The sequence below is a fragment of the Crocuta crocuta genome, unplaced genomic scaffold (genome assembly GCF_008692635.1).
Source record: "Crocuta crocuta isolate KB4526 unplaced genomic scaffold, BGI_CrCroc_1.0 scaffold143, whole genome shotgun sequence".
Lineage (NCBI taxonomy): Eukaryota > Metazoa > Chordata > Mammalia > Carnivora > Hyaenidae > Crocuta > Crocuta crocuta.
The window spans coordinates 483013-510605 of NW_027529175.1; the positions used below are offsets into that span (position 1 = coordinate 483013).

A 27593-nucleotide genomic window follows, 5' to 3' on the forward strand; every position below is an offset into this window, starting at 1 on the left:
TTTTTTTTTTTTTTTTTCTGTCTCTGGCTTGGCTGGTTCTTTGCAGCTATTTCTCTGGAAGGAAAAGGCCTCTTTCTTCTGCAATCAGGCCAGATCTGAGTCCACTGCTGGTCGTGGCTCATCTGTGGGTTGCTCCAAGAGCCCTCTCTGGTTCTGTCATGCAGTGGGGTGGGTCAGCGGGATAGTACTGGCTGGGTGATGCTCGTGTATCCTGGCACACTTAGGTGACCAGAGATTAAGGGCATTTGGGACACATCCATTGGGCACCGACTGTGCTCACCTGGGTAGGTTCTGTACATAGTGAGATGAGCCAGCCTCGGTCCCAGGCCGCCAGGTGATTGGAGGGCTACGGAAAGAATGCCAGACTTGGTGTCAGGACGGTCCAGACCCTGTGGCTTCGAACTGTGTGACTTTAGGCAAGTTGCTTTAGTCCTGAGAACCTCCGGCTCATAGATAATATCACCCGCCTCACAGAGTTATAAAGACTGAAGGACATCATATTTGTGCATTACTCAGAAGAGAGTTTGGCACATAAACAGTGCTCCATAAATACCTGCTTATTTATCCAGAGTCTGGTGGAAGAGTGGTGGGGCCTCGAGCCATTTCTGTGGCCTCTCGGTAGAGAGGGGCAGATATCAAGGGGAAGGTCCGTTTAATGGCCACTGGGCAGGCTGGGAGCGGCAAGGAGCCCCTGCCCGCGTGTCCCTACCTCTCCTCTCAGTGCTCTTCTCTCTGTTTCTCTCACCCTGAGCTCTCTCTCTGTTCTCCTGGGATTCCTGCTCCCAAGGCTGACGATCTCTGCACCCTCCCCCACTCGCAGGTATGCGGATCCTGGTGAACCTGCTCCTGGACACCCTGCCCATGCTGGGGAATGTGCTCCTGCTCTGCTTCTTCGTCTTCTTCATCTTCGGCATCATCGGCGTGCAGCTCTGGGCAGGCCTGCTGCGTAACCGCTGCTTCCTGGAGGAGAACTTCACCATGTGAGTGCAGCCCCACCACCCAGGGGGCTGCCAGCCAGCTTTGCCCGGGGTGGCGGTGGCGCTGGAGGTCTTAAGACTAAGAGCGTCTCCCCGTTGAGCACCTGGTCCCAACCCTTATTCCCAGGGGTGGAGAGAAGCCAAGGAATGTGCTCAGGGGAGTTGGGGGTGGGTCTCCCATGAGGGACTGGACACTAAAAGGAGGACAAAAGTCCACTGAGCTCTCAAAATGGGTATCACAAAGTCCCGATCTAAAATAGGCCCTTGGGTGCTAATTCAGCTCCTAGTGACTCTTACTTAATACACAGTTTTAACTTACTTGGTAATTGGGAATGGAGCCCACAGAGTGGAAGCGGCAAACTGGGAGGTCAAATAGGAGGGAGAAGGACAGCTGAGACACAAGCAGACGTGATGGCATCAGGGAGGGAATAAGGAGATGGAAACCCTCGAAGGCAGACACCGAACCTGGCCCGGTTCCAGCACAGACATTCCTCTTGGTGACTCTGAGTCATCCAGGAAAGGTCAACTCACAGTCGGCCCGTTTGCGTCGATAAGCAGGTGGGTGGGCTCCCCCACCAGAGAGGTGATTGTCAAAAGCCGTCTCAACAGAAGTCCATTTTTGGCTCTTGGAGGAGTTGGGTTGAGTTGTCTGAGAGATTTGACATCTGGAATCCCCGCCGTGAGGGAGGAGCATGCATCCCTGCACCCATGCATCTGGACCGGAGGATACTGCCATGTTGCTGCCCCTTGGCGGGCCCCTGCCCCATGCCAGGCCCTGGGAGGCCCCACGGGGACCGAACCAGGGGAGTGCATTCATTCAGCCTCTCACTCGAGAGCCACACTCAAGTGTCAGCTCTTGCCAAACCGGTGCTTAGTGCTGAGAACACAGCAGAAGACGGAGTTCCTGCCCTTGGGGAACTGGTCACAGATGCCTCCACTGAGTGGCTCTCGGGGACCCAGGACGACTGCAAGAGGCGTGGGGACACCGCCCAGGGTGGGCTGAGTTTTCTCCCTCATGTCCTGTCCGTTGTGGAGAGCAAGCTAACCCAGAGAGCCAGGGTGAGGACTGGGGAGGCGATCGCTTCACCCGCCCATTGCCGTGGGGACCAGAGAAGGGGTTCCCTTGTAGGAAAGGTCCTGTGGGCATGGGGGGGCGGGGAGGGGGCGGCCTATTCTTGTGTCAATCACTTGGAAGAGGCGGGCCCTGCGGCAGCAGGAAGGCGGGGGCACCCACTTCTCCCTGGCTGGTCTTCAAAGATGGAGATGTGCAGGTGTGAGCTCTCAGCTCTGGGGGTTCCGGACACCTCCAGACCCCTCTGTTCCCACGTGGGTCTTTCCCTGGGTGATTCGTGGCCACCTCCTCATTGTCCAGCCTCGGCCCTGGGGTCACCACCCGCTGGAGGCCTTCCCTCACTCCCAGACACTCTAGTGCATTCTCCTGTTTGATTTCCTCCTGAAATTACACTGTGAGTTTATTTACTTGGTTGCTGGGTGTCTCCAGACTGGCTTGTTTACCTGGTCAACACCGATCAAGTGCTCCAGCCTAGCGGGTGTGATGGATTAGTGCTTAAATCTGACCCCCTGTGGCGACCAGGAGACCGAGGCCAGGAGAGGGGTGTCTTGCTCCAGTGCAAGGTTGGCAAGGTCAGAGCTGAAATTAGAACCCAGGTTCTGCTGCCTGCAGCGCCTGCCCCCAGTGAGTGTGCTCAGAGCATCCCTCCAGGCTCATAACCCCCCGGGGAGACCCCGCATAGTCGGTTTGGAAGCTCTTGAGCACAGAATCGGGACAGCGCCGCCCAGCAGGGAAGTGGCTCTGGAGCCCAAGACTGGGGTCCACTGCAGAGCGCCTGGTCCCTTCTTCCAGAGTCCGTCTATGTGTTAACATGCACACACGGGACTGTTCGCATCCCAGACAGGTTTTAAATATTGCGAATTGCTTTGACAATGTGTCTTGAGGGTGTTTTCACACCAGGGCTTCTTATTCCACGGATAAAAGATAGCTCATCTGGCCAGCCCCTGTTGATGGACCTTGTGTGGTTTCCAAGTTTTTGCTCTGGCACATGGGGCTGTAGGATGCAACCTGTACGCGTGTGATCCTTGTCTACATATGGGGTCAATGGTGAGACTCATCATTGCTGCTCCAAGTGTATGTACACACACACACACACACACACACAGATTTTAATTTTTTTAATGTTTATTTCTGAGAGAAAGAGAGAGAGAGACAGAGTGTGAGCGGGGGAGGAGCAGAGAGAGAGGGAGACACAGAATCTGAAGCAGGCTCCAGGCTCTGAGCTCTCAGCACAGAGCCCTATGTCGGGCTTGAACCCATGGACCTCGAGATCATGACCTGAGCCAAAGTCAGATGCCCAACTGACTGAGCCACCCAGGCACCCCACATATTTTAAAGTTTATTTATTTATTTTGAGAGAGAGAGAGAGAGAGAGCATGTGTGCAAGTGCACGTGTGAGTGGGGGAGGGACAGAAAGAGAGGGTGAGAGAATCCCAAGCAGGCTCTGTGCTGCCAGCGCAGAGCCCAGTTTGAGGCTTGATCCCATGAACCATGAGATCATGACTCAAGCCTAAACCAAGAGTCAGACGCTTACCTGAGAGCCTCCCAGGCACCCCAAAGTGTATGTGTATTTTTATGCTTTTTTTAAAGGTACAAATTGCACTTAGCGGTAGATGCAACTGTTAAGTGTGCAGCTTAATGAAGTTTTACATGGGTCTACACCAGTGTAAGGCTGCTCAGAGAAACTTATGGGGCCCAAGGAGGCTCCCTCCTGCACCTTGTGGGTTCCTATCCCCCTCACCCCAAAGTAGCCCTATTCTGACCTCTATCACCATAGATTTGTTTTGCCTGTTTTGGAGGTTTCTTTAAATGGAGTCCTACAAGATGATACCTTTTGTGTCTGCCTCTTTGGCTCAGTGTAATGTGTCTTTGAGATTCACCCACGTTCTTGTGGGTGACACTAGTTTTATTTCGTTTTTGTTGCTGTGGTATATATTGAGCAAATATACGACTACTTATTTTTTTTTTTTCATTCTACTGTTGATTTGGGTTGTTCCTTTTTTTTTTTTTTTTTTTTTTTTTTTTGGTGGCTATAGCCATCCTTTCTTTTGGGTAAATACCCAGGAGTGGAATTGTTAAGGGTGCACGTATGTTTAGCTTTAGTAGATTTTTGTCAAATGGTTTTCCAAGGTGGTCTCAATGTGTGCTGGCACAGGCTGAGAGTTCCGGTGGCCCCGCGTCCTCAGCAACATTTGGTGATGTCGCTTTTCACCTTCACTATTCCGGGGAGAGTGCAGTGGTATCTTACCGTGGTTTAAATTTGTATTGCCCGGAAGACTAGTGATGATTAGCCCTTTTCACGTGGTTATGGGCCGTTTGTGTATTCTCTTAGGAAGTGTCTGTTACCGTCATTTGCTCTTTTTAGATTGGGTGGTCCTTTTTTTTTTATTATAAAGTTGCAGTGGTTCTTAGTACTGGATTTAAGTCCTCTGGTGGATAGATATGTTGCAGATATCTAATCCCAGCCTGTTCTGTTTTCACTCTCTTAATGATGCTATTGGATGATGAAGCCCTTAGTTGTAATGGTCCAGATGACCAATTGTGTTTTTTTAGTATTGCTTTTTGTGTCCAGTTTAACCTTTTCTTTTGTGTATTTTTAAACAAATTTTTAATGTTTATTTGTTTTTGAGAGAGAAAGACACAGAGGGTGAGCAGGGGAGGGGCAGAGAGCGAGAGAGACACAGAATCTGAAGCAAGCTCCAGGCTCTGAGCTGTCCGCACAGAGCCCGATGCGGGGCTCGAACCCACAAACCACGAGATCATGACCTGAGCTGAAGGACGCATCCCCAACTTAACCTTTTCTTAACCCAAGATGATGAAAATATCCTTCAGTGTTTTCCTTTAGAAGCTTTCCTGTTTTGTCTTTCACATTTAGGTCTGTATTCTGTCTCTTAGAATGGTACGTGGTTGGGGTCAAGATTCCCTTTTTATACAGATATTCCGTTCTCCCAGCACCGCTGATTGAGAAGTCCACCCTTTGTCTCCTGAATTGCAGTGATGTCTTTATCACTGTCAGGTGGCCATTTGTATTTGGGTTGGATGCGTACATGTTAATTGTTGACGCATGCTGCCAAATTGCCCTCCAAAAAGTTTATATCAGTTTACACTCCTGCCAACAGTGGATGCACATGTCTATTTGTACTCACTCTTTTCTGCACTCAGTACCATCGGCCCTGAAATATTTGCCATTTGGATGGGTGTAAAATGATCTTGATGTTATTTTTGTTTGCATTTTCCTGTTATTAGTTAAGTAAGCATCTCTTCCTATACATTGGTATATTGGCTCCTCCTCCCCCTCCCCCAAGTATATTGGCCATTTTATTCTTCTGTGAAATTTTTCTTTGCTTTTCTTTGCTTTTTTTTCCCCCTTTCCTTTCCTTTCCTTTCCTCTTCTTTTCTTTTGTCCTTTTTGCCTCGAGTGGTTCTTTTTCTTTTTCTTATCGAGTGACAGGTGGTTTTAACATAGTCTAGATGTCTTCTATTTGTTTGGTATGTTGCCAATACTCATCCCAGGGCACTGACAATCTCTGACCTGTTTTTGTAAATAAAACTTTATTGGAACACAGCCATGCCCACTTGTTTACCTATTTCCTGTGACTGTTTCATGTTATAGGGGTGCAGTCGAGTAACTGGCACAGAGACCATATGGCTCTATCTGGCCAGAAAAAGTTTGTCTACCTCTGCTTGCTTGCTTGCTTTATTTATTTATTTATTTATTTTTTATTTATGTATTTATTTGCTTGCTTGTCTTTTTACTTAGTATGCTCTCTTTTGTCTCCTAGAAATTTTACATTTGTATGTAGCCAATCTTTAGTGGTTCCTTTGTAGAATTTGGATTTGTATCTTTTATCCAGGAAGGCCTTAGACATATATCTTTTTTTTCTCAGTGATTTCTTTTAGGTGTATTTATTTAGTTTGAGAGAGAGAGAGAAAGAGAAAGGGGCAGGGAGAGAGGGAAGGAGAATCCCAAGCAGGCTCTGTACAGGCCGCACAGAGCCCGACATGGGACTCAAACTCACGAACTGTGAGATCATGATCTGAGCCCGAAACCAAGAGTCAGGCACTTAACCGACTGAGCCACCCAGGTATCCCAGGGCTTATATACCTTGAATTATCAAAAATATTCCCTGTTCTCTTGTACTATTTTTGTGATTATGTTTGTTGCATTTATGACGTTTAATCCACCATAAGTTTATTATTTTAAATTTTGTAATGTATTTTGCTTAACTTAATATATCCTAAAGATTATTTCCTATGTGTAATCAATATAAATAATTGATAATGAGATTATTTACATTATTATTATTTTTTCTTTTGATACCAAGCCTTCAAGAGGTTTATTTCCATACATGGTGTGAGGTAGGGATCTAACTTTATTATTTTTTCCAGACAGCAGGTGTTTGAACACCACTTATTGTTTGGTTCTTCTATTCCCCAGGGATCTGAAAAGGTGTCTTGGCAATAGACTAAGTTCTGTTTTATGTGTGGGTTTGTCCCTGTGCTCTGTCGTAGTCCATGAATCTTTCTGTTCCTGGTGCGATACTATATGCTCTGGTAATAACTATAGTTGCATTTTGCTCTCTTGTAAGGCTGGACTCCACTCATCTTTCTCCTTTAAAAAAAATCGACTTGCCTGGTCTTCCATCCAGATAAACCCTAGAACCAGCCGGCCAGGTTCCACAGACACAGACAAGTTGGGATTTTGATTGGGTTGCATTGAAACTCATTGTTTCACCTCACAGGGTGGGTAGGGCACAGATGGTCTGCCTTACAGATGAGGAAACTGAGGTCTGGAGAGCAGAAGTGAACAGCCGGAGGTCACATAGATGGGGAGGGGTGGGGCAGGCTGAGGATCAGATCCTCACTTGTTGGGTCAGTAGAATTCAGCATTTGTTGATTAAACATGTGCTCTGTGCTGACCCGACAGTGTGTGGGGACTGGCGAGGCCGAGAGCCTGTCCTTGTCCCAAAAGAGCGTCAGCCTCCCGGAGATGTTGGGTGCCCTGGGAGCAATACGGGTGTGTGCAGGGCATAGTCTGGCCTCAACGGGTCAAGGACTAGCCCTGCTCCATCCTGGGAGGCCCCCTTAGGGAAGGTTCCCCAAAGGGGGACCCTAGAACTGACCACACTGGGTCAGTGGGAGATTTTTCGACCATGGGGAAGGGTGTCCCAGGTGGAGGGAACAACCGAGGCAGAGGTCTGGAGGCAGTGAGGGGACCTGCTGGGACAGTTCTGCCACACTGCACGGCCTCCCCCCTTCCTGCTCCTCCTGGTGGTGACCCCTGCCCTTCTCTTCTTTTACAAACCACCGTCACCTGTGCACAGACAAGGGGATGTGGCCCTGCCCCCCTACTACCAGCCGGAGGAGGACGACGAGATGCCCTTCATCTGCTCCCTTTCGGGGGACAATGGCATCATGGGCTGCCACGAGATCCCCCCGCTCAAGGAGCAGGGCCGCGAGTGCTGCCTGTCCAAGGATGATGTCTACGACTTCGGGGCCGGGCGCCAGGACCTCAACGCCAGCGGGCTCTGTGTCAACTGGAACCGCTACTACAATGTGTGCCGCACGGGCAGCGCCAACCCCCACAAGGGGGCTATCAATTTTGACAACATCGGCTACGCCTGGATCGTCATCTTCCAGGTGAGGCCACTCAGGCCGGGCGCCGGCCCTCATGCCAGGGCCTGGGAGACTGGAGTGGGGTGGGGGAGGGGCGGAGGGGCCCGCTTCTTCTGGAAGGTAGGGCTCCGTGTTTGCCGCCTATGTCACTGAAATCTGCCCAGTTGGTTGGCACAGTGGGCATTATCGTGCCCATATTGAAGACAGAGTCAGGATTCTAACCCAGGCCCGGGTGCCCCCAAAGCCTGTGCTCTCTGTGGAACCCCGGGTTGCCTGGGGGCAGACAGATCCCAGCAGCGAGGTCCATTCCCAGAGGGCAGAGGCCAGACTCACATCTCCTTAGAGGGGCTGGCCAGGCAAGGCCTGCATGTGGGACGGGGTTGGGGGAAAGACAGTGCTGGAGGAGGCGACCGCCTGAGTGAAGGCCTGGGTGCAGGGAAGGTTCAAGGTGAGCACCAAGGAGCTGTCCGTCTGTCTGGGCAGAATCTCTCGAACCTTTTTTGTTGACCAGTCCGTAAGAAATACGGTTTACTCAGTGCGCATGTATGCGAACACTCCCGGTGTTTACTGTGTGCCTTCCCGGCCCCGCTGCACGGCAGAGGATGGGGGAGGGGAGGGAACCAAGGCTGTGAGACCTTGGGTCCCGCTTCACATCTTGTGCCTCAGTTGCTCACCTTTAATGCGGGGGTGATCACAGCCCCCTCTCGCCTCGAGTGGCTGAGAAGAAGAAACTAGATGATGTGAGCTGAACAGTCAGCCGAGTGCGGAGTGAGTGCTTGGGAAAGGTCACCTTCCCGCTGCCCTGGGAAGGAAGAAAACGGCTGGAGCAGGGGATGGGGGCTAGGAGCCCCAAGGAGCCGGGAGGGCCTCACCAAGGCGGCTGCTCTGGGGAGCAGCGAGATCACAGAATTCAGAGCTGCAAGGCGTGATGTGATGTGACCACAGCCCAGCAGCCGTGTTTTGAGACCCTCAGCCCCCAGGGTGGGCGTGTGTGTGTGAGTGGGCTGCCCGGGGGCTCCTGCTCCGGAAGCAAGCAAGAGGGTAGTGCAGGGGAGGGCCCAGCATTTGCTTTGCGCAAGGCTGCTCTGCCTCTCTCTCTGGGAAGGAGAATGGGAGCAACAGTCACACCAGCCTCCATCGTAGCCTCACTCCTGGGCTCAGCTGAACTGCACCCTAGCCCTGCCAGGTAGGCTGGTAGCCCTGTGTACTAGAAGAAGAAGAAACTGAGGTTCAGAGTGGCCCAGCTGGTGAGCTGGAGTTAGAGTCTAGGGCCCCCTGCTTCCAGCCCTCCTGCCTTGGTGAGGGAGACTGGAAAGGAGAGGGCTCTGGAGCAAGAGGGACGAGGCTCAAGTCTGGCTCCCCGCCTTCCTGGCTCCGTGACCGTGGGCAAATACTGTAACCTCTCTGAACCGCAGTTGCCTCACCTGTGCATGGGAGATGAGGAGGGGTGGCCCGTGGAGCCTTGTGAGAAGTTCAAGAGAGAATGTGCGCCAAGCAGGCTGGCACACAGTAGGGCCTCTGTCTGGAGCGCTGCGTTTGTTGCTGCCTTTCCTAAGGGTGCTGCCTTTCTGTCTCAGGCTCACTGGTCCTCTGCTCTGTTCTGGCTGCAGGTGATTACTCTGGAAGGCTGGGTGGAGATCATGTACTATGTGATGGATGCTCACTCCTTCTACAACTTCATCTATTTTATCCTGCTTATCATAGTACGTGTCAGGGCAGCCGGGGCTTTCTGGGCAGGCTCGAAGACCCGTGGGCCAGGGATGGGGTTGGGGGGTTCCCAGGGAGCCCCTCAGAGCCAAGAAAGCTGAGTGGGAGGGAACAGGAGGGGCAGTTTTTCTTTTTAAATTTTATTTTAAGTAATCTGTACACCCAACATGGGGCTCGAACTCACAACCCTGAGATCAAGCGTCGCGTGCTTCACCGACTGAGCCAGCCAAGCAATTTTTAAATGCCTCCCAGCAGCGGGTGATTGAAGGGACTCATCAGCGCGGCTGCGGGAAGCATCCATCACTTTCGATTGCCTTCATTTCTCAAATCTGGGCATTTAGGACCATCTAGTCGCTCCTGCTCGTGTTTCTCTGCCTCGTAGTCTCTGGGAATACATTCTTCTCATGACTGTAGCTAGGTGCAGCCCCAGGATGGAAGCTTCTCTAGGGCTCCAGCTTGTTCCTCATTTTTCCAGGGTGAGAAGGGGAGAGGCTCTGAAACAGAAGCTGGGGCTGCTTCCCTACAGGGCCCCCTGAAATTCTCCTCGGAGGGATTCCCACGTCTCTGGCCCCTCTGCCTTGGGGGCCCTGGCTTGGGGTGGAGGCGGGGCTCTGTCTGCCTCACAGAGCAGGGCCCTTCCCTGCCAGCCCCCTCCTGCCCTCCCCCACAGTCTGCCCAGAGCGAGCTCATCCACCTTGTCATGCCTGACTGCGGCTTCAGCCACAGCATAACCCCCCAAATGTCAAGGTGATTCACTCCTGGGAGAGTCAGTGCTGGCTGGCTTCCTGCTGCTGTGAGGCTGGAATCTCCGGTGTCCAGGCGGTGGGAGAGGCCGTGCTTGGCTCTCCGGGGCAGCACCATTTTCTGAGCTGGTGGGACCTTGACCTGAGGGTTCAGGGCAAGCTGGCGAGTGACCTGAGACCTACCTGCTGTTGGCTTTGCTCTGATGCCTTCCTGGGGGAGGATGGGGCCTTGGACCCGTAAAGAGACGAAAGGAGCATTGCCCTTTATCCACTGGTTTGTTCATTCCCCAGCACCATCAGAGAAACCCGCCCTGCTCCAGGCCCTGAGCGGAGCACTGGGAACCCCACCCTGCCCTGGAGGAGCTCACAGTCTCGGGGTGGGGGTGGGGGGCGGAAGATGGGCTACGCTTGACATTGACCAGATAGTGTATTAGGAATCATGGCAGAAGGAAGCCTGAGAGGTTGAGGGAGCACAAAGGAGTTCTCTAATCTAGCTTGGAGGAGGGAGAGGGGCACGGGAGGCTTCCTGGAGGAGGTGATACCAGAACTGAACCTTAGAGCAGGCAGCCCGAGGCAGGGGGCAACTCGCAGAGACCTTGAAATGGACAGAGTCCTGACTGGGGGCACCTCGAACCACTGGGGTTGCTAGAGGAGGCTCGAATTTCAGAGAAACGCTGGGGAATGTGGCCCGCCCCTCCTGTTAGAGTCGGGTTGGTACTACCAGCATGACCCGAGGCAGTGACGCCACCTGGGTTTATGGGTTCTCAGGAAGATTAGATGAGACAGTCTGAGGCCTGCATGGCCACCGGGCATACAGCAAGTGCTCAATAATTGTGCCCTGCTGCTATTAATGCTGCTATTACTGGAGCCCAGGTGGCCCTGTCACAAGAGAAAGGCTGGTGGTGGGTGGGTGGGGGGGTTTGAGGATGTCGAGCTTTTCCGGGTGCCAGGAAGGGTCCAGAGAGCAAGGCCTGAACTACCAGGCTTCCATTTTGCCCGCATAATCCTGGCCATGCAGGCCCGCCTACTCATTCTGTTCCTCAGGTGAGGACCCTGAGCCCCAGAGAGGTGACAGGTCCTCAGCTCTCAGACTCTGGTCCCCACTGGGCCCTCTGATTGGAAACGTGTTAAGCTTGTCTTGCCTGAGACTTCGGTTTTACAGGCAGGGAAATGGAGGCCCAGAAGGGATGGGGGTGGTGCCCGGGTCACAGGGGCAGCAGCTGTAGAGGCAGGCTGATGGGTGTGAGCCCTCAGAGGGAAGGGTCTGTGCCCTGCTTGGTGACCCCTCACACAGGCCTGATGCCAGCAGGTCTCCAGGAGATGCTTGTGGAAGATGGAACTGAGAAAGCCAGTAAGGGGCATCTTACCTGGGAATTTTCCCAGAGTCCTCCAGCCAGGAAGCCCTCCCCTGGCCCCTCGAAAACCCAAGAAGCCCAGCTCCCTATTTGTGGCATGGGGACAGGCGGGAAGGGTGAATCAGTGGCTGGGACCGTGGCCTGCGTGAACCTCCTGGCGGGTGGCCTGGGGGAGGATGAGAAGCTACCCTCCGTGCTGGTGGGGCCACTGATCCCTTTCAAGGGCTTAGCAAATGCCAGAGGAGGGGCCTGTCGTCTGGAAACCAGGGCAGGAAGGGTTCTGCGGCCTGTGAGGGCCACTGGAGCTGGGCCCTGCGTCATGAGGTGGCAGGATTCNAGAGGAAGCTTCTCTTTTGTCTGGATGCCTAACTGAGGCCCAAGTGAAGGCCAGAGAGAGGGCAGGGCTGGGGTAGGGACTCAGGGCCTGGATGGCCTGAGAGCAGCTCAGCACTGATGTCCCAGGCGGGAGGATGGCCCTGGCCGGGTCCCAGGGCCTGGGGGATCGGGCTTCGAAGTGGGTCCCAGTGGGGCCTGGGGAGCTGCTTGGGCCACCGCTGTCCTGGGGCCCTGGCCTCCTCTCGGAGCAAGGCCTCAGCAGTCTTTTCCTGTCCCTATCTGTGCCCGTGCCTCTCCGTCTCTCTGGGCCCTCCACCCTCTGCCCCTCTCTCTCCCCGCGTCCTGGCACCCATCACCCCGTGTCCCCCACGCCCTCCACTCCTGCACTCTCTGAGCCTCTGTCCCTCCCTCTCGGTGTTTCTCCTCCTCGTCTCTCTGTCCTTCCTGCTGGCTCTGGCTGTCCGCCTCCCGGCTCCGACCCGGCCCTCCTCCTCCGGTCTTCCTTTCTTCCTCTGTACCCCTCTGCTCCCCACCCCGTCACCCTGTCCCACCTCTGCCCCCTGGTTTCTCTTCCTCCATCCCTTCATCCCCCTCTCCCCCGTGTCTGCCTTCTGCCAATCTGTCCCCTCTGTTCCTGTCCCTGTCCTCTCCTCCCGTTGGTCACAGGTGGGCTCCTTCTTCATGATCAACCTGTGCCTCGTTGTCATAGCGACCCAGTTCTCGGAGACCAAGCAGCGGGAGCACCGGCTGATGCTGGAGCAGCGGCAGCGCTACCTGTCCTCCAGCACGGTGGCCAGCTACGCAGAGCCCGGCGACTGCTACGAGGAGATCTTCCAGTACGTCTGTCACATCCTGCGCAAGGCCAGGCGCCGGGCCCTGGGCCTCTACCAGGCCCTGCAGCGCCGGCGCCAGGCCCCGGGCCCGGGGGCGCCCCCCTCCGCCAAGCCCGGGCCCCACGCCAAGGAGCCCCGGCATTACAGTAAGTGCTCCCGTCTGCGCCGCTTCCAGGGTGCCCCACCCAGGCCTCGTGTGCCTCCCAGGGGGGGTTCCGGGGACTCCGTGCCGCTTGTGAGCCTCCCCAGCCCCGGCGGAGCCGTCCAGTGGGTTGAGAACCCGGGTCTCCCCCCCGGGAGCTCCTGTCCATGCCCCTTGATCCTTCCCTGCTTTCCTGACCACCTGCCGGTGCCTGGTCGGGCTGGCCTCTGGCCGGGGGCACTCAGCACCCCGCGCCCTGGGGGAATTCCCTGCCGACCCCAGGGGGTGGTCATGTGGACTCAGGCTCCGCCCGGGATTCACGCTCGAAGGAGACGGACAGTTGTCTCTGCTGTCTGGGCAAACTCTAACTGCTCCCCACTCAGCCCGTCTCAGGCCCCGCATGCCTTCCTGCTGCCCACGTGCTCGCACACCAGAGCGGTGACAACCAGCCACCTGGAATAAAGGGGCTGTGGCCCACCGTGCCAAGGCATGGTGTGTTGGGGACCCCTGTGCCATTTTGTGATCTTCTGTCTCTCGGCTGTTAGGCTCAGAAAAGGCTCACCATTCATTTTCTCGTCTCTTCTAGAAAACAGCCCTGAGAAGGGGGCAGAGTGAGTTATGTTATTCCTCTTTCAGTTGGGAAAACAGGTCCAGATAGGTGAAGGGAGTCACTTAGGGTCACACAGTGTGTCAGTGACAGAAACAGCATCAGGGACATCAGAGTTGGGTTTGCTGAGCCCGCCTCCAGAGGGAAATGAACGCTTGGGCTCCCGCAGAAGGCAAATGCGCCATAGGAGATGGGCCCCGCTCCCAGCTGGCGCCAAGACGGGAGTCAGCAGGGACCCAACCCAGAGCAGGTGCGCAGCGTTGACCTTGGACAGCCTGGGCCTCTCTGTGGGCCTCAGTCTCCTGCTCTGTAAAGTCCAGGACGGGGCTCATGCGCAGTGGGAATCAGCCATCCCCCAGGCCCTGCCCCTGCCGCTCTCAAGCCCTGAGCATCTTGGGAGGGAAGCCGGAGAACTGATGCTGGGAGCTGCCGCCCACCCGTCCTCAGGCACCAGCCGTCCAGGCGTGGTCTTGGAGGAGGCTCCAGGTGGCCCGTGGGCCGGCCCAGCACGTGGATGGGGGGCTGGGGTCTGCGCGCAGGGTTCCTGGATGACGCAGGGAGGGGCTTCCTGCTGCCATCCCCACGCTCTCCAGAGAAGCCATGTGCAAAGAAGTCCCGGAGGGGGAACTTGCCCCCTGGCCCTGGGCCTCCGTACCTTCCCCCTTCCCTGGGAAACAAGTTTCAGGGGGCCCAGCCCTAGGTACAAGCAGGGCCGAGATGGGCTTTACTGAGGTGCAACTGACTCCCGGCTTCTGCCTGCCCCACCCCCGCTCCAGGGGATGAATGAGTCAGAAGGCCTTGTCCAGAGAGACGTTGGGAGGCAAATCTGGATGAGGAGGGCGGGCATTGCATGTTTTTATTCCCTTTAATTATTATTATTATCTTTGGCTGTTTATTTAGTTATTTTGAGAAAGCGCACATGAGGGAGGGAAGGGGGTGGTGGTGGGGAGACAGAGAGAATCCCAAGCAGGCTCTGCACTGTCCCCACGTGGGGTTCGATCCCATGAACCCTGAGCCCGCAGCCTGGGCAGAAACCAGGACTGAGATGCTAGACGACTGAGCCACCCAGGCACCCCTCCCTTAAATGTCACTAATGTATTTTTTTGTTCACACAAGGAAAACATGTTTATTCCAAGACAGCCTGGGTAAACATAAAGGAGAGACCAAACCACCCAGAAAGAACCTCTCTGACACCTCTTTGAAATGGTTAAAGGTCGCAGAACTCAGGTCCAAGACTGGTCTGGGCTCCTTAATCTCTCCCCACTCCCTGCTGTGCCTCCTGCGGCCCGTGCAGCCAGCCCCAAATCCCAGGGGCTTCTAGGGCAAGGGTTTGCCTCCTGCCCGGGGCTCCGGCCCCCTTCCCTCCCTGCGACACAAGCCCCACGTGCAGGTGGGAGTATTGAAGATGGAAGGTCACCTTGGCTCTCTCTGAGGGGCGTCCACCCTCCACATCAGGCTGGCTCTTTTCGAAGCCCTTTCTCGGCATTTCCCCAAGTCCGATGTCAGCAGGCAGGACGGTGGGAGGGCTGGGCCTCGGGCCAGGAAGTGATGTAGCAAGGACAGGTGACAAGCACATGTGCCCCAGGCACTGTTCTGGGCACACCACACACATCCCCAGGAGAACCCTCCCCCCCACAGCCAACAAAGCCCAGAGTGGTAAAGCCGATCCCGATCCCGCAGGAACCACAAGCCACCTGACCTCCTGCTGGGGCCCAGACAGAACTTGAACCAGAGGACCTTGAAGCACACGTGGGGCTGTGTCCCAGGGTTAGGTTGGCGCCTGGTGTGGGCAGGGTCTGCCCCCTTAGAGCCCCTCAAGCTTGTGTGACCTGAGGCACCCACCTTGCTTTGTGTTTGCTTCACAGAGCTGTGCCCTCAACACAGTCCCCTGGACCCGATGCCCCACGCACTGGCGCAGCCCATCTCTGCCATGCTGGCCTCCGACCCGGCCAGCTGCCCGCGCTGCCTGCACGAGGGGAGCCGGCGGCCCTCCGGCCCGGGCAGCACTGACTCGGGCCAGGAGGGCTCGGGCTCTGGTGGCTCAGGCGGTGACTCGGAGGAGGAGGAGGGGGATGGGGCCCGGAGCAGCGAGGATGGGGCGTCCTCAGGCCTGGAGAAGGAGGACGAGGAGGAGCCGGCGGACGGGCCGGCCCGGCTGTGCGGGGATGTGTGGCGGGAGACCCGAGCCAAGCTCCGAGGCATCGTGGACAGCAAGTACTTCAACCGGGGCATCATGATGGCCATCTTGGTCAACACCGTCAGCATGGGCATCGAACACCACGAGCAGGCCAGTGGGGGCGGGTGCTGGGGGCGGGGCCGGGCACAGGCCTGGAGGGAGGGCTGGGTGCCGAGGCCCACCCATGCGGCCTGGGGTGTTGAGCGTCCCCTGTGTGTCTGTCTCCCACCTGCCCGGGGCTGGGTCTGATTCTCCCCTGGGGCCTTGGCCCAGAGGAGAGGGAGCCTCCGGGTGCCTGGCCAGGGGGTGAGTGAGCGAGGGAGGCCAAGCTAGGCTGGGACCTGCTGGGTTGAGATCCGGCTCCTTTCTCCCAAGCAGCGAGCAGCGCAGCCTGGACTCCAGGCAGCTACAGCCCTTTCCCCTCACTCCTGCCAAACCTGCCTTCCAGCCATCAGCTTTCCCCACGAGCCCTCTGACAGCCAAGGCCCCCCTGTGGCAGTGCCTTCAGCAGCCTGGGCATCCTGCTGTCCCTGATGTCCCCATACAGCCCACCCTGCACGCGGCCCAGAGGCACTGAGGTTGGCCCCAAGGCCCCAGAGACTGTCCCCGGTCTCCCTTCTCGGCCAGCCCTGCGGTTTCCTCTGTCCTCAGCACTGGGTGCGGGCAGTGCCGTGTGGCTGTTGGCTGAGTTGAATGGCGCGTCCCAGCCCCCTGGGACATCAGGGTTCAGAGACATCGTCCCAGGGGAGATATAGGGTGTGTAAGAGATAGGAGGCTACTTGTAGGGACGCAGGAAGGAGGGCTCGGTGGGGGGGTTAGCACACATGTCCCCAGCAAATTGGTCATACTCTGGGTGACAGCCTGCGTGACACGTCCTTTTCCTGGATCCACTTGAAAAACACCGTTTTCTGACTCCCCCAGCCCCTGGGTGGGTTCCCTCCCTTGACCTGCACCCCTACCCTGTGAGGGCACCCCACTTGGCAGCTAGTGGCCCTGAGGCCCAGGGAGAGGATGTCACTGACCCAAGGTCCCACAGACAATCAGGGGTCAGATTTGAACTGACATCTTTCTTTAATGTTTATTTATTTTTGAGTGAGTGAGAGAAAGAGAGAGAGCAAGCATGAGCAGGGGAGGGGCAGAGAGAGAGGGAGACAGAATCCGAAGCAGGCTCCAGGCTCCGAGCTGTCAGCACAGAGCCCGAAGTGGGCCTTGAACCCATGGAACCGTGAGATCACGACCAGAAGTGAAGCGGCACGTTCAACTGACTGAGCCACCCAGGCGCCCCTGAACCCACATCATCCTGTGGCAGGACTGACACCCTCCCCCCAGGGTTCAGAATGTGGCGCCCCCTTTGCGTCCCTGCCACCCTCTTTCTGCGGAGGCACTCCACCCGCCCACTGCGCCGCCCCCTTGGTGGGCCACACTCTCATTTCCCTCTTCATTAGCTCTCCAAGCACTGGCTCCATTCAATTTCCTTAAATGCGGCCCCTGGGGCTGCAGCGACACTGGAGTTGCTGGTTTGCCAGCCATTCCAGCTTAATTAAAAAGGTCTCTGGGGACGAATGGGGGGGAGGGCTCTCTGCAAGGTAAAGCTGGTGACACAGGCAGCCCAGACCTCCTCACCTAGGGCTCAGCCTTCTGGCCTCTCCCGGCCTAGGCTTGGGGGTGGAGTGGGGCAGAAGCCTGGCTGGGCCAGTGGCCCCAGAGGGCGTCTCATGGGGAAACAGACATGTTGGGGTCCTGGCTCTAATTTCTGACAGCTTGTCACAGAGCCGCTGTAATAGAGCCTGGGCCCGGTTCCTGCCAGGGGCTTGTGGGAACTGGCTGTGAGAGCCAATTTTCTAACACTTGGGAACTTCGAAAGCCTGATCTTGAACAGTTGGGAGCTTGGGACTGGCCATGGCGGGAGTCTTTACACCATGGAAATTGGCATATGCTGCAGATCAGGGCCACTTTTCAGAGTGGCCTGTTTGCCAGGGTTCTCTGGGTGGTGGCCTCCCCCCGTCTCCGCCAGCCCCATCTCGGGGCCTCCCTGCTTGACCTGTTCTGCGCGCCGTCTGCTGCCCCTGCCCGGGCTCCTCCCTGGTTCTGAGGCTGCCAGCAGGCGGTCTTGGGCAAGTCACTTGGCCTCCCTCGGCCGGCAGCTCCACCTGTAAACGGGCTGCACAGAGGGGCTGGAGGGCGAAACGTGTTAAGCAGCCCAGCGCGTAGTAGGTACTCACTAATTTGCAATTATTTATGAGTCTTCTGTTTGAACCTCACATCACCACCCTTGGGGCGAATTTACCTTCCGCTGTCTGGAGCCTCAAAAAATTAATGAATTTTTTTAAAAAAGTGAGGGGGAGGGAGAATTTTTAAAAATGTTCTTTTTAAAGAAGCCTGGAGTGGCAGCCATTGTTCTGCTGAGCTCCACGCGGGGCCTGCCGGGGGCCTGCTGGNGAGGTGGTGCCTGCAGAGAGAGGTGGCCCAGGGCCACTGGGAGGCAGGGAGAGTGGGGGGGAGCAGGAGAAGATGGGAGCACGTGCACAGCTCCTTTCCTGCAGGGGTGGAGACCCAGGAGGGGAGGCTTCGCAGGGGCCTGGCAGGGAGCCGGGCGCACGACCGTGGGGGTGGTAGGTAGTGACAATGGGCAAAGCCTGGGCGTTGCTCTCTTACTCCACCCTTGCCTCTGTGGTCTCGGGTGCTCAAATGAGAGGTGAGGTTGCAGGTGCCCATGGCCAAAGTGGCCATTGCTACCAAAATCATAAGGGATTCCAGTGTCCCCACGTTCCTCAAGGTCAAAGATGCTGTTCCTTGCAGGGACTGGCCTGGGAGGAGGTGACAGGTAAAAGGCGGGGGAGGGTCGTCCAGGCAGGGGCCTGCTTGTGACCCACGAGGTGGCCAGATGGCGCTGAGGTCTGCTCTTTGCCCGAGACTGCGTGACAAGCAGGTGGGTGGGGTCACGTCCCTCCATCATCACCCACCGTCCCCTGTTGCCACATTTCTTCCCCAATGGGGCGGGCAAGGCGAGTGTCTCATATCCCCCGAGCAGATGGGAAACCGGGGCTGACCCAGGTGACATGGTGGGGCTCCAAGATGCTGAGGTGGAGACGGAGGTTCCACAAAGCATGCGAGAGGCAGTGGGGGGCGCCTGGGCGGGGGAGCTTCGCTCGGGAGCCGTCCCTGTCGCCCCTCCTCCCTCCCCCGCACTCACCTGTCCAGGAGTGTGACGCCTCCCCAGCCGGGCAAGACTGCTCTCAGTCCCATCCCGTCCAGGAACTGAAGGATGCTCACTGAGTTGGACAAGACACAGAGGGTTGGGCTGAATGGGCAGCAGGGGTGAGGCGCAGGAAGCCTCCCGGGGCTGCCTGGGGCTTGGCCACTGGCCCCTGCGCGTGGGGGAGTGCATTCAACGCCTCTGGACCAGTGGATGGGTCAAAGCAGTCTTTATTTTCCCTTCTGCAGCCCCCATGTCATTGCTGACCCAGGTCTGGCTTAGTGCCCAACATTCTAGCTCTGTGGGCACTTAGGGGAGAGAGCCAACGTGGGCTGCAGTCAGGGAAGGCTTCCCAAAGGCAGTGGCATTGAGATGGCTCCTGAAGGTTGACTATGAGTTCATCAGTGAGACTGAGGAGGGACAGGTACAGGGACCAGGAGCTCAGGCATTCCCCCAAAGGACCCTGAGCCCTCAAGGGTGCTGTGCACAAAGGGCAGGAGACAGCCCCGGAGGCTGGGGAGGGGGCTGTCCATCCACAAAGTGCCTTAAGGTAGTCGGGATCCACAGAAGACTTATAAACAGGGCAGCGACATGTCTGTACTGAACTGGAGCCTCAAGTCAGAGAAGTGGGGCAAGTGATGCCGTCAGGGCCATGGAGACGGGGACAGGCCAGAGGGAGAACACCTCTGATTCATGTTGAGGTCTGATTCTGCCACTGCCTGGCTCTGGCCCTGGGCAGTCACTTCCCTCTGAGCCTCAGTTTCTCCATCTATAAAATGAGGATACTATAGGGTAACGTTTGAGGCTTAGATGAGATAATTCGTGGAAGGTGCTTAGCACCGACTGGCATGTGGGAGACACTTGACCCAGCGGCCATTGTCATTACAGGATGGCACTGGTCTCCAGAGATTTCAGTGGACAGCTTAGGGACCCCTGCCCACCAGGGCCCTTATTTACCCCTGCAGAAACGGCCAGCCTGGTGCCTCCAAGCCTGGCACGGGAGCAAAGGAGGTGGCCCTTGCCCTTCTCCCTTCACTTTGGATGTAGTCCCTCCTTACGTGTCCTCTCTCTTGCCTTCAGCTCAACGTGGTTTTCTGCCCTTTGTCACCTCCTGTCACCGGGTGGGTCTTTGCCACCTCCGGATGCCTCTCGGCAGCCTCTGCCTGGCAGTCTGTCTGCCTGCCGTCTCTCACTTTCCTGGCTCCGGCGCTGACTCCCACAATATCATGATCTTGGTCTTTTATTATGTTTTTATCTGTGTTTTTCTTTCTGTCTCCTGTCTCCACACCCCGCCTTTGCCTCTCAGTCCCCGTATCTTTATTTGTCTGTCCGTCCGTCTCCCTTATGGCTGCCCCCCCCCCGCCCCCTCCCCCCGTTCCTCTTCACATACCCGTCCACCTTGGTCCCACAACACAGAAAAGCCTGTGTTCATCTGTCTGTCTCCTGCTCGCTGTCTCTCTCCCAGAAAAATGCTTGCGGGAGTGATGGATGGTCCATTAGAGAAAGATTAACAGGTGTGCGCTTGACTAGAGAAACAGCTGCTGCAAGTGTGGGGGAGGCGGGTGAGGGGGTGGCCTTTCAGGAGAGNGACTGTCAGCAGCCACATTTTTCATCTCCGCTGATCTCGTTTTGGCGGATCGGGGAAATTGGTGGCTCTGCGTCGCATCTGGGCCCTGGCTCCGCCAGGGACACCGGGGCCCAGCCCCTCCCTAACCGAGGGCCCCTCCCAGGGTCCCACTTCCCTTCCAAGGACCGTTTTGTGAGTCAAATGTAATTGCAGATGGAAATGGGGCCTTCTCCTTTTATCTGGGCTTGAGAGGACCTGGCAGTTTTATTAGGTTTCCTGGGCACTCTTTCTTTTTCTTTTTCTTTTTTTTTTTTTTCTCTTCTCCTTTTAACCCAAATGGAATCAAAGTCAGGCCCCGGAGGCGCTCGGTCGCCTGGTAGAGGGGCTGGGCTGGAGCTGGGGGTGCCGATGGATGGCAGCTCGCCCACCTCCCCACTCTTGCTCTGGCCCGTCCCTCTGCCTAGACACCTTCTCTTCTCCTCCCTGTCACTGGGCTCCCCCTCCCAGCTTTGAGGGCTCTGCTGAGATGTCACTTCCTCCAGGAAGGTGCCCCTGACTGCAGGATCACTGTTCCCTCAAAACTCCCTCACCTTCCTCTGTTTTTAGCACCTGTGGCTGTTTGTCATTGGCAGCTCGGGTGCGCCCAGCACACGGTGCCCCGCGGACGTGTAGAATACATGCAACAAGGACTGAGCCAAGGAAAGGACCATGAGTTCAGGCGGAGTTTCTGTGTGTGTAACGGACAGCAGTTTGGAGTCTGATTTCGTGGCTTGGCTCCATCCTGGCTCCATCCTGGCTCAGAGCAAGTCAGTTTGCTTCCCCGGGCCTCAGTGTCCTTATCTGTAAAATGGAGACACCAGCCGATTGTTGGAGGTGCGGTAATTGTGTTTGACGTCAAGTTCAGTGTGAGCGCGTGCTGGGGCCTAAGAAATGGCCCTTCCCTTCTCTGTGATTTGGTGTGAGCTACATGGCTCATTGGTGAGCACAAACCGGACACTTTCACAGTCCTAGAGAGGGAAGAGAGGGGCTGAACCCTGTATGGCGCTTAGCGGAGAGGTCTGGAATGAATATCATCCTATTCCACCCCCTCGTTTTATGGATGAGAACACGAAGGTTAGAGGGAGTGTCCATAGAACCCTGTCGCCTAGTCATGGCCCGCAATGTGGTCTGTTTTGTGTTCCAGGGGTGCTCAGATAGTCCCATTTATCGGGGTGTCAACTGCTGCTAAAAACCAGTAGAGAAACAGCTCCAGGGTCAGAAGGTGCTCGTTTCTTTCTGATCAGCTGGTGACTTTAACCCTTCTCCTCTGTGGGTTCTAGTGTCTTTCCCTGAGAAGTGTGTGAAGCCAGCCCCATCGGCCAGGGTGCCCCGCGTACATTAAAGAGCTGTCTTCCCTTCACAGGGCACAGTGGTCTCCAGCCGCCCACAATCCTGAGAGCCATTGCTGGGGAAAGGGGGAGTGGGGCGGGCTCCGTAGGGAGGTCTGCACAGGCAGAGGTTAATGGGGGGAGCCTTGGAACCAAGCTGTCTTGATTCAGATCCTGGCTCTGCCCCTTACCAGCTCCACAGCCGAAGGCACGGGCCTGGCCTTCTCCGAGCCTGCTTCCTCATCTGCAAAATGGGCTCTTGTGTGGGGTTAAGTGACATGATGCCTGTAAAGTTAAAAAAACAAAAAGGTCCTGCATGTGGTAAGTGCTTCCTAAGTGGAATAAGGTCATGGGCAAATAGGGAGTGTCTGGCATCGACAGGCCTGTTTTGTCTTGTTCTGCAGCAGCCTGAGCTTGTTTCTGTTTTCTTTCTTTCATGTTTATTTACTTTTGAGAGAGAGAGAGAGAGAGAGAGAGTGCAGGTGAGGGGCAGAGAGAGGAGACATAGAATCTGAAGCAGCCTCCAGGCTCTGAGCTGTCAGCACAGAGCTCGACACAGGGCTTGAACTCATGAATCAACGAGATCATGATCTTAGCCGAAGTCGGATGCTCAACCGACTGAGCCACCCAGGTGCCCCTACCGAGCCTGCTTTCTGATCTGTAAAAGGGGCATCATGATAGATCCCCTCAGTGTGCAGTACCAGCATCGTTTCCGAGGGTGTGGAAGGTCAGTCCTGTGGGGTCCCCCCATCTCAGTGGACTCTTACAACAGCAGAGGTGCAGCAGAGCTGTAAGGCTCCCAAGGCCATGGCGGTCCAGTGAGGACACTGACCTGCCAGTTCACTCAGCCAAGAGGGCGGAGCCAGGCTTCCCCAACTCCCTGGGGGCCTGGAGCCAATGAGCATCTGGAGAGGATTCATGGCTGTGCTCTGGCCTGACCCAGGTCCCCATCCCCTGTCCCCACGGCCCCGCAGCCCGAGGAACTGACCAACATCCTGGAGATCTGTAACGTGGTCTTCACCAGCATGTTCGCCCTGGAGATGCTCCTGAAGCTGGCCGCCTTCGGGCTCTTTGACTACCTACGCAACCCCTACAACATCTTCGACAGCATCATTGTCATCATCAGGTGCTGCCTCTGCTGCCAGTGGGCTGTGGGCCCGAAAGCAGTGGGGGGGGGGGCGGGGAGGGGACGAGGGATCTAGTGCACTGTCCCCAGCTGGCAAACGCATGCCAGGGCACAAAGGAAATCAATTGCGCCGAAACCCAGTTCTCGAATATTTAAATATCTGTCATCCGGTAAAACACATGCTTCTAGATCGATGCAGTAACTAGCACGATCTGGCTGCAGGTCTTGGGCCTACCATCATTCCGAAGAAAGGATGGGTATAAAGAGTATTTGGGTATTAATATGTCCATCAGCTGTTGTAAGATATAAAAACAACAGTGATTTTGACCAGTCAAAAAGCCACAGAGATGGCTCATTCTCTGCGGCTGGTTTTCATTCATGGTCTAAAGAATGGGAAGTCTCACAAAGAGGTCAGTGGCCTTCGTAGACCTCCTGAATTCTAGCCAGAGACTTCTCCTGGGGAGTGTCCATGGACTCAAGGTCAAGAGCCCCGGGTTTAGAGCATGCCCTGGAGCAGCGACGGCCTGCGAAACTTGTGACTTGCAGAATGAATGGATGGATGGATGGATGTTCTCCATCTCTCTGGCCCCCACCCCCAAACCCCCTTCGCCCTCTCTCTCTGCTCTGCCCTCTGCTGAGCCCTCCTGTTACTTTCCCCTGCTCACCTCCCCCCAGCATCTGGGAGATCGTGGGGCAGGCTGACGGCGGCCTGTCGGTGCTGCGGACTTTCCGGCTGCTGCGGGTGCTGAAGCTGGTGCGGTTCATGCCCGCGCTGCGGCGCCAGCTCGTGGTGCTCATGAAGACCATGGACAACGTGGCCACCTTCTGCATGCTGCTCATGCTCTTCATCTTCATCTTCAGGTGAGCCCTGCCCACCCCAGGGACCGCTTGTGGGGACCTGCTAGGGCCGGAGCCCGGGGGTGGGGTGGGCATGGCTGCTGGGGCTTCTGCAGGCATTGCCCTGGACCCCGGCGTGAATCCTGGCACCGTCACTTAATACCCTGAGGCTCTGAGCCAGTGCTTGCCCTCTGAGCCTCAGTGTTGCCTTCTGTAAAATGGAGCCACCTCACCGGTCTGTTCTGAGAGTGCGGTGGGGTGGGCGGCCCCCTTGAGCCACCTCCGTTCCTCCCCCAGCATCCTCGGGATGCACATCTTTGGCTGCAAATTCAGCCTCCGCACAGACACAGGAGACACGGTCCCCGACAGGAAGAACTTTGACTCCCTGCTGTGGGCCATCGTCACAGTGTTCCAGGTGAGCAGCTGCACGCATTCCTGTGTGTCAGGGGAAGGGGTTCCTCCCAGGAAGGACCCTGCTTGCGTTGCTTTTCAGAGGTGCCCCTTCGGAGAATCCAGAGGAGGGAGGGGGGCTGCCAGGGAGGCCCCTCAGCTCCGGGCTCCGGCGGGTGCGGGGTCAGGCTGGCACTGCATTGGCTCTGGGAGCTCGTTGACCCAGCTGATGCCCATCTCTGCCCCTCCACTCCTGCTCCAAGACTAGGGTGCACTGCGGTGCTTCTCTGAGACTATTTTCTCACATATAAACCCGCCATGGTTCAATGAGTGTGTGTGGGCCTGGGGGTCAGAGGGAGGAAGGGTGGGCTCATGGAGGGGCCAGGTGGGGGGAGCGAGCAGATATGTGTGGAGAGGAAGGGGCTGTGGGAGCAGCGGGGAAGGAGCGCCCATCAGCTGGGAGTGAGAATCAGGGCACGGGTGTGGGTCACAGGCAGGCTGGGGGGCAGTGGGCCGAGCAGCGTGTGGGTGAGGGGCAGAAGCTCTGCCAGGGAGACACAGTGCCGGCTGGGGCCCTGTCACGCGAGGCCCCTGGGTGTGCTCGAGCGTGTGTGAGAGGATGCTGTGGTGTCCACGGCTGCAGGGGTGCCTGTGGCTCCGCCACCGGGTGGATGCTCTCTGCCCTCGGGCTGGGCCGGGGCCTGGGGGTGCCCCAGGGCTGAGTGTGTTCCCCCGTCCCCCACAGATCCTCACCCAGGAGGACTGGAACGTCGTCCTCTACAACGGCATGGCTTCCACCTCCCCCTGGGCCTCTCTCTACTTTGTCGCCCTCATGACCTTTGGCAACTACGTGCTCTTCAACCTCCTGGTGGCCATCCTGGTGGAGGGCTTCCAGGCGGAGGTGAGTGCAGCCCTGGCAGAGGAAGTGGGGTGGGGGTGCTGGACCAGGCTGGGTGGGGTAGGGGCTTGAATGGGGGAGGGGCTGCAAGTCAGACACCTAGCAGGGAACACGGTCTGAAGGAGGGGGGTTGCCAATTAGGTGGTGAGCTTCCTGTCACAGGAAGCGTGCAAGTGGAGGCTGCAAAGGGACCCTTGCCTCTCCCTGGAGGTGTTGGCTGAGGTCTCCCCATCCCTGAAATTCTAAAGCCCCCGAGATCTGGATCCTGCCTCCTCCATTCTCTGAGGTTTCGGGGTTACTTGCAGTCCAGCAGGTGTGGGTTTATGGCCTCGGTCCTTGTTAGCTTCTCACTTTCCTTTTCTGAGGCTCTGTTTCCCCATCTGTAAAATGGGCATGGAACACCCCTTGAAAAATTCAGGAGGGAGGGAAGGGCTGAGCCACTGTGCAGTCCAACACGAGGGATGGTCTCCCAGGGTGACGCCAATCGCTCCTACTCGGACGAGGACCAGAGCTCATCCAACATGGAGGAGTTCGACAAGCTTCCGGAGGGCCTGGATAGTGGCGGAGGTAAACAGGTCTCCACTGCCACCTGGGGGGCCAGGACCCTTCCCCAGAGATCCGGGGGGGCTCAGGGTACAGCATCAGGTTTCTCCTTAAGCCCAGGCTCCACGACTGCTGATTCTCTGGTTTGCATACATTCATAATGGAAAGAAACAGGCAAATCCCCCAAAAGAAGTCAGTGACATTCATAGCTCTCCTGAATTCTAGCCACAGAGGTAGGTGTACTTCACCCTCACCCCTCCGTGGTGTGGCCTGTTGGGAAGAGAGAGCCTCGGGCATCAGGACACCTTGGTTCTGGTTCTGTTTGACACCACTGGGCAGCTTGGAATAAGCGTCCCCATCCCATGGCCAGTGTCCTACGTGATAACCGGGCTGGACCGTGTTTGCCTTGCTTCCTGAAGTGGGCCCAGGAGTGAGGTTTTCATGATGGGTGAACACAGGCCGGCCCCGAATACAGGAGCAGGGGATCCACTCATCCAAACAGAAAGCTGGCATGATGAATGCTGAGTAGCGTATAGAAATGTTGAATCACTGGGGCGCCTGGGCGGCTCAGTCGGTTGAGTGTCCGACTTCGGCTCAGGTCATGATCTCACGGTTCGTGAGCTCAAGCCCCGCGTTGGGCTCTGTGCTGACAGCCCAGAGCCTGGAGCCTGCTTCACATTCTGTGTCTCCCTTTCTCTCTGTCCCTCCCTCACTCGTGTTCTGTCTCTCAAAAATGAATAAACATTTAAAAAATGAAAAAAAATGTTGAATCACTACCAAGTATATCTGGAACTAATATTACACTGTATGTTAACTATAGTAAATTAAAATTTAAAACTTAATAATAAAAAAGAAAGCTGAGGGCTCTGCAGGGAGGGTGAAGGAGAGAGGCGCATGGGGTCCAACGGGGAAGGTGGTGGAGGTCTCCCCGGAAAAACTCTCTGTTCCCATCCACGTCTGTTTGTCTCATGAATTCTTTTGCTCTTGTTCTGTTTGCCCTTCTTTCTGTCTCCATCTCACCCTCCAGATCCCAAGATCTGCCCAATCCCCATGACCCCCAATGGGCACCTGGACCCCAACCTCCCACTGGGTGGACATCTGGGCCCTGTGGGGGCCGCAGCACCCGCCCCCCGCCTCTCACTGCAGCCGGACCCCGTCCTGGTGGCCCTGGGCTCCCGCAAGAGCAGTGTCATGTCACTGGGGAGGGTGAGCTATGACCAGCGCTCCCTGGTGAGTCCCTGAGGGGTGCTCTGGGTGGGTGTTCCCTGCTGGGGTGTATGGCGGGGGGCCTGGGGGAGAAGTGCCTGTCAGTCCAGCCTTAGGCTGGTGCCCAGGTTTAGGGGACCAGACTCCAGCTAGAACCAGGCAGGGACCATGTCTGTTGCATTCCTGGGTGCCTAGTGCCAGAGTAGGGCCTGGCGACAATGAAAGAAAGAAAGGAAAGAAAGGGAAGGAAGGAAGGAAGGAAGGAAGGAAGGAAGGAAGGAGGGAAGAAGGAAGGAAGGAAGAAGGAAGGAAGGAAGGAAGGAAGGAAGGAAAGAAAAGAAAGAAAGAAGAAAGAAAAAGAAAGAGGAAGGGAGGGAAGGAGGGGGAAAGAAAGAAAGAAAGAAAGAAAGAAAGAAAGAAAGAAAGAAAGAAAAGAAAGAAAGAATAGTGCCAGTAGGTTTGGTGTGGAGAATTGGGTTTTTATCTTGACCACACTGCATAGGGTAAAGAGCTGGGGCTTTGGAGTCAGACATACCAGAATTCAAATCTAGCCTGTACCACTTTCAAGCTGTGTGACCACGAGCAAGTTATAGCCCTCTCTGAACCTGTTTCTTTATCTGTAAAATGGGAAGACTCCTCTAACCTGCTGTAGCTTCCTCAAGGGAAGAGGTGGCAGGAGGGGATGTAACCACACCCTAGGGACGCCCACACGTGCACGGATGTGGATGGAGTGAGAGCGGGGCTGGGAGAGGACCCTGGGGTCTAGCCTGTTCTGTCACCCACCAGCCAGGCCTCAGCGGGTTTGCAGGCTGACTTCAGCCCCTACAGTGGGGTGTGTGTGGTGGGTGCGCCGACCCGAGCCCCGGCTTCCTTCCAGTCCAGCTCCCGGAGCTCCTGCT

The 27593-nt window shown here is 56.4% G+C and overlaps 1 protein-coding gene across 1 annotated transcript in view; it reads left to right on the forward strand.

The window, feature by feature from the left end:
• The window catches only part of CACNA1I (calcium voltage-gated channel subunit alpha1 I), an 81977-nt gene that overhangs the window by 31715 nt on the left and 22669 nt on the right, over nt 1-27593 (forward strand). Inside the window, exons 4-14 of the mRNA XM_077757882.1 lie at nt 821-980; nt 7374-7689; nt 9276-9368; nt 12473-12785; nt 15254-15675; nt 22669-22820; nt 23496-23681; nt 23955-24072; nt 24793-24948; nt 25419-25512; nt 26516-26718. Of these exons, the coding sequence (XP_077614008.1) occupies nt 821-980; nt 7374-7689; nt 9276-9368; nt 12473-12785; nt 15254-15675; nt 22669-22820; nt 23496-23681; nt 23955-24072; nt 24793-24948; nt 25419-25512; nt 26516-26718 (2213 nt within the window). The remainder of the gene's footprint in view (nt 1-820; nt 981-7373; nt 7690-9275; nt 9369-12472; nt 12786-15253; nt 15676-22668; nt 22821-23495; nt 23682-23954; nt 24073-24792; nt 24949-25418; nt 25513-26515; nt 26719-27593) is intronic.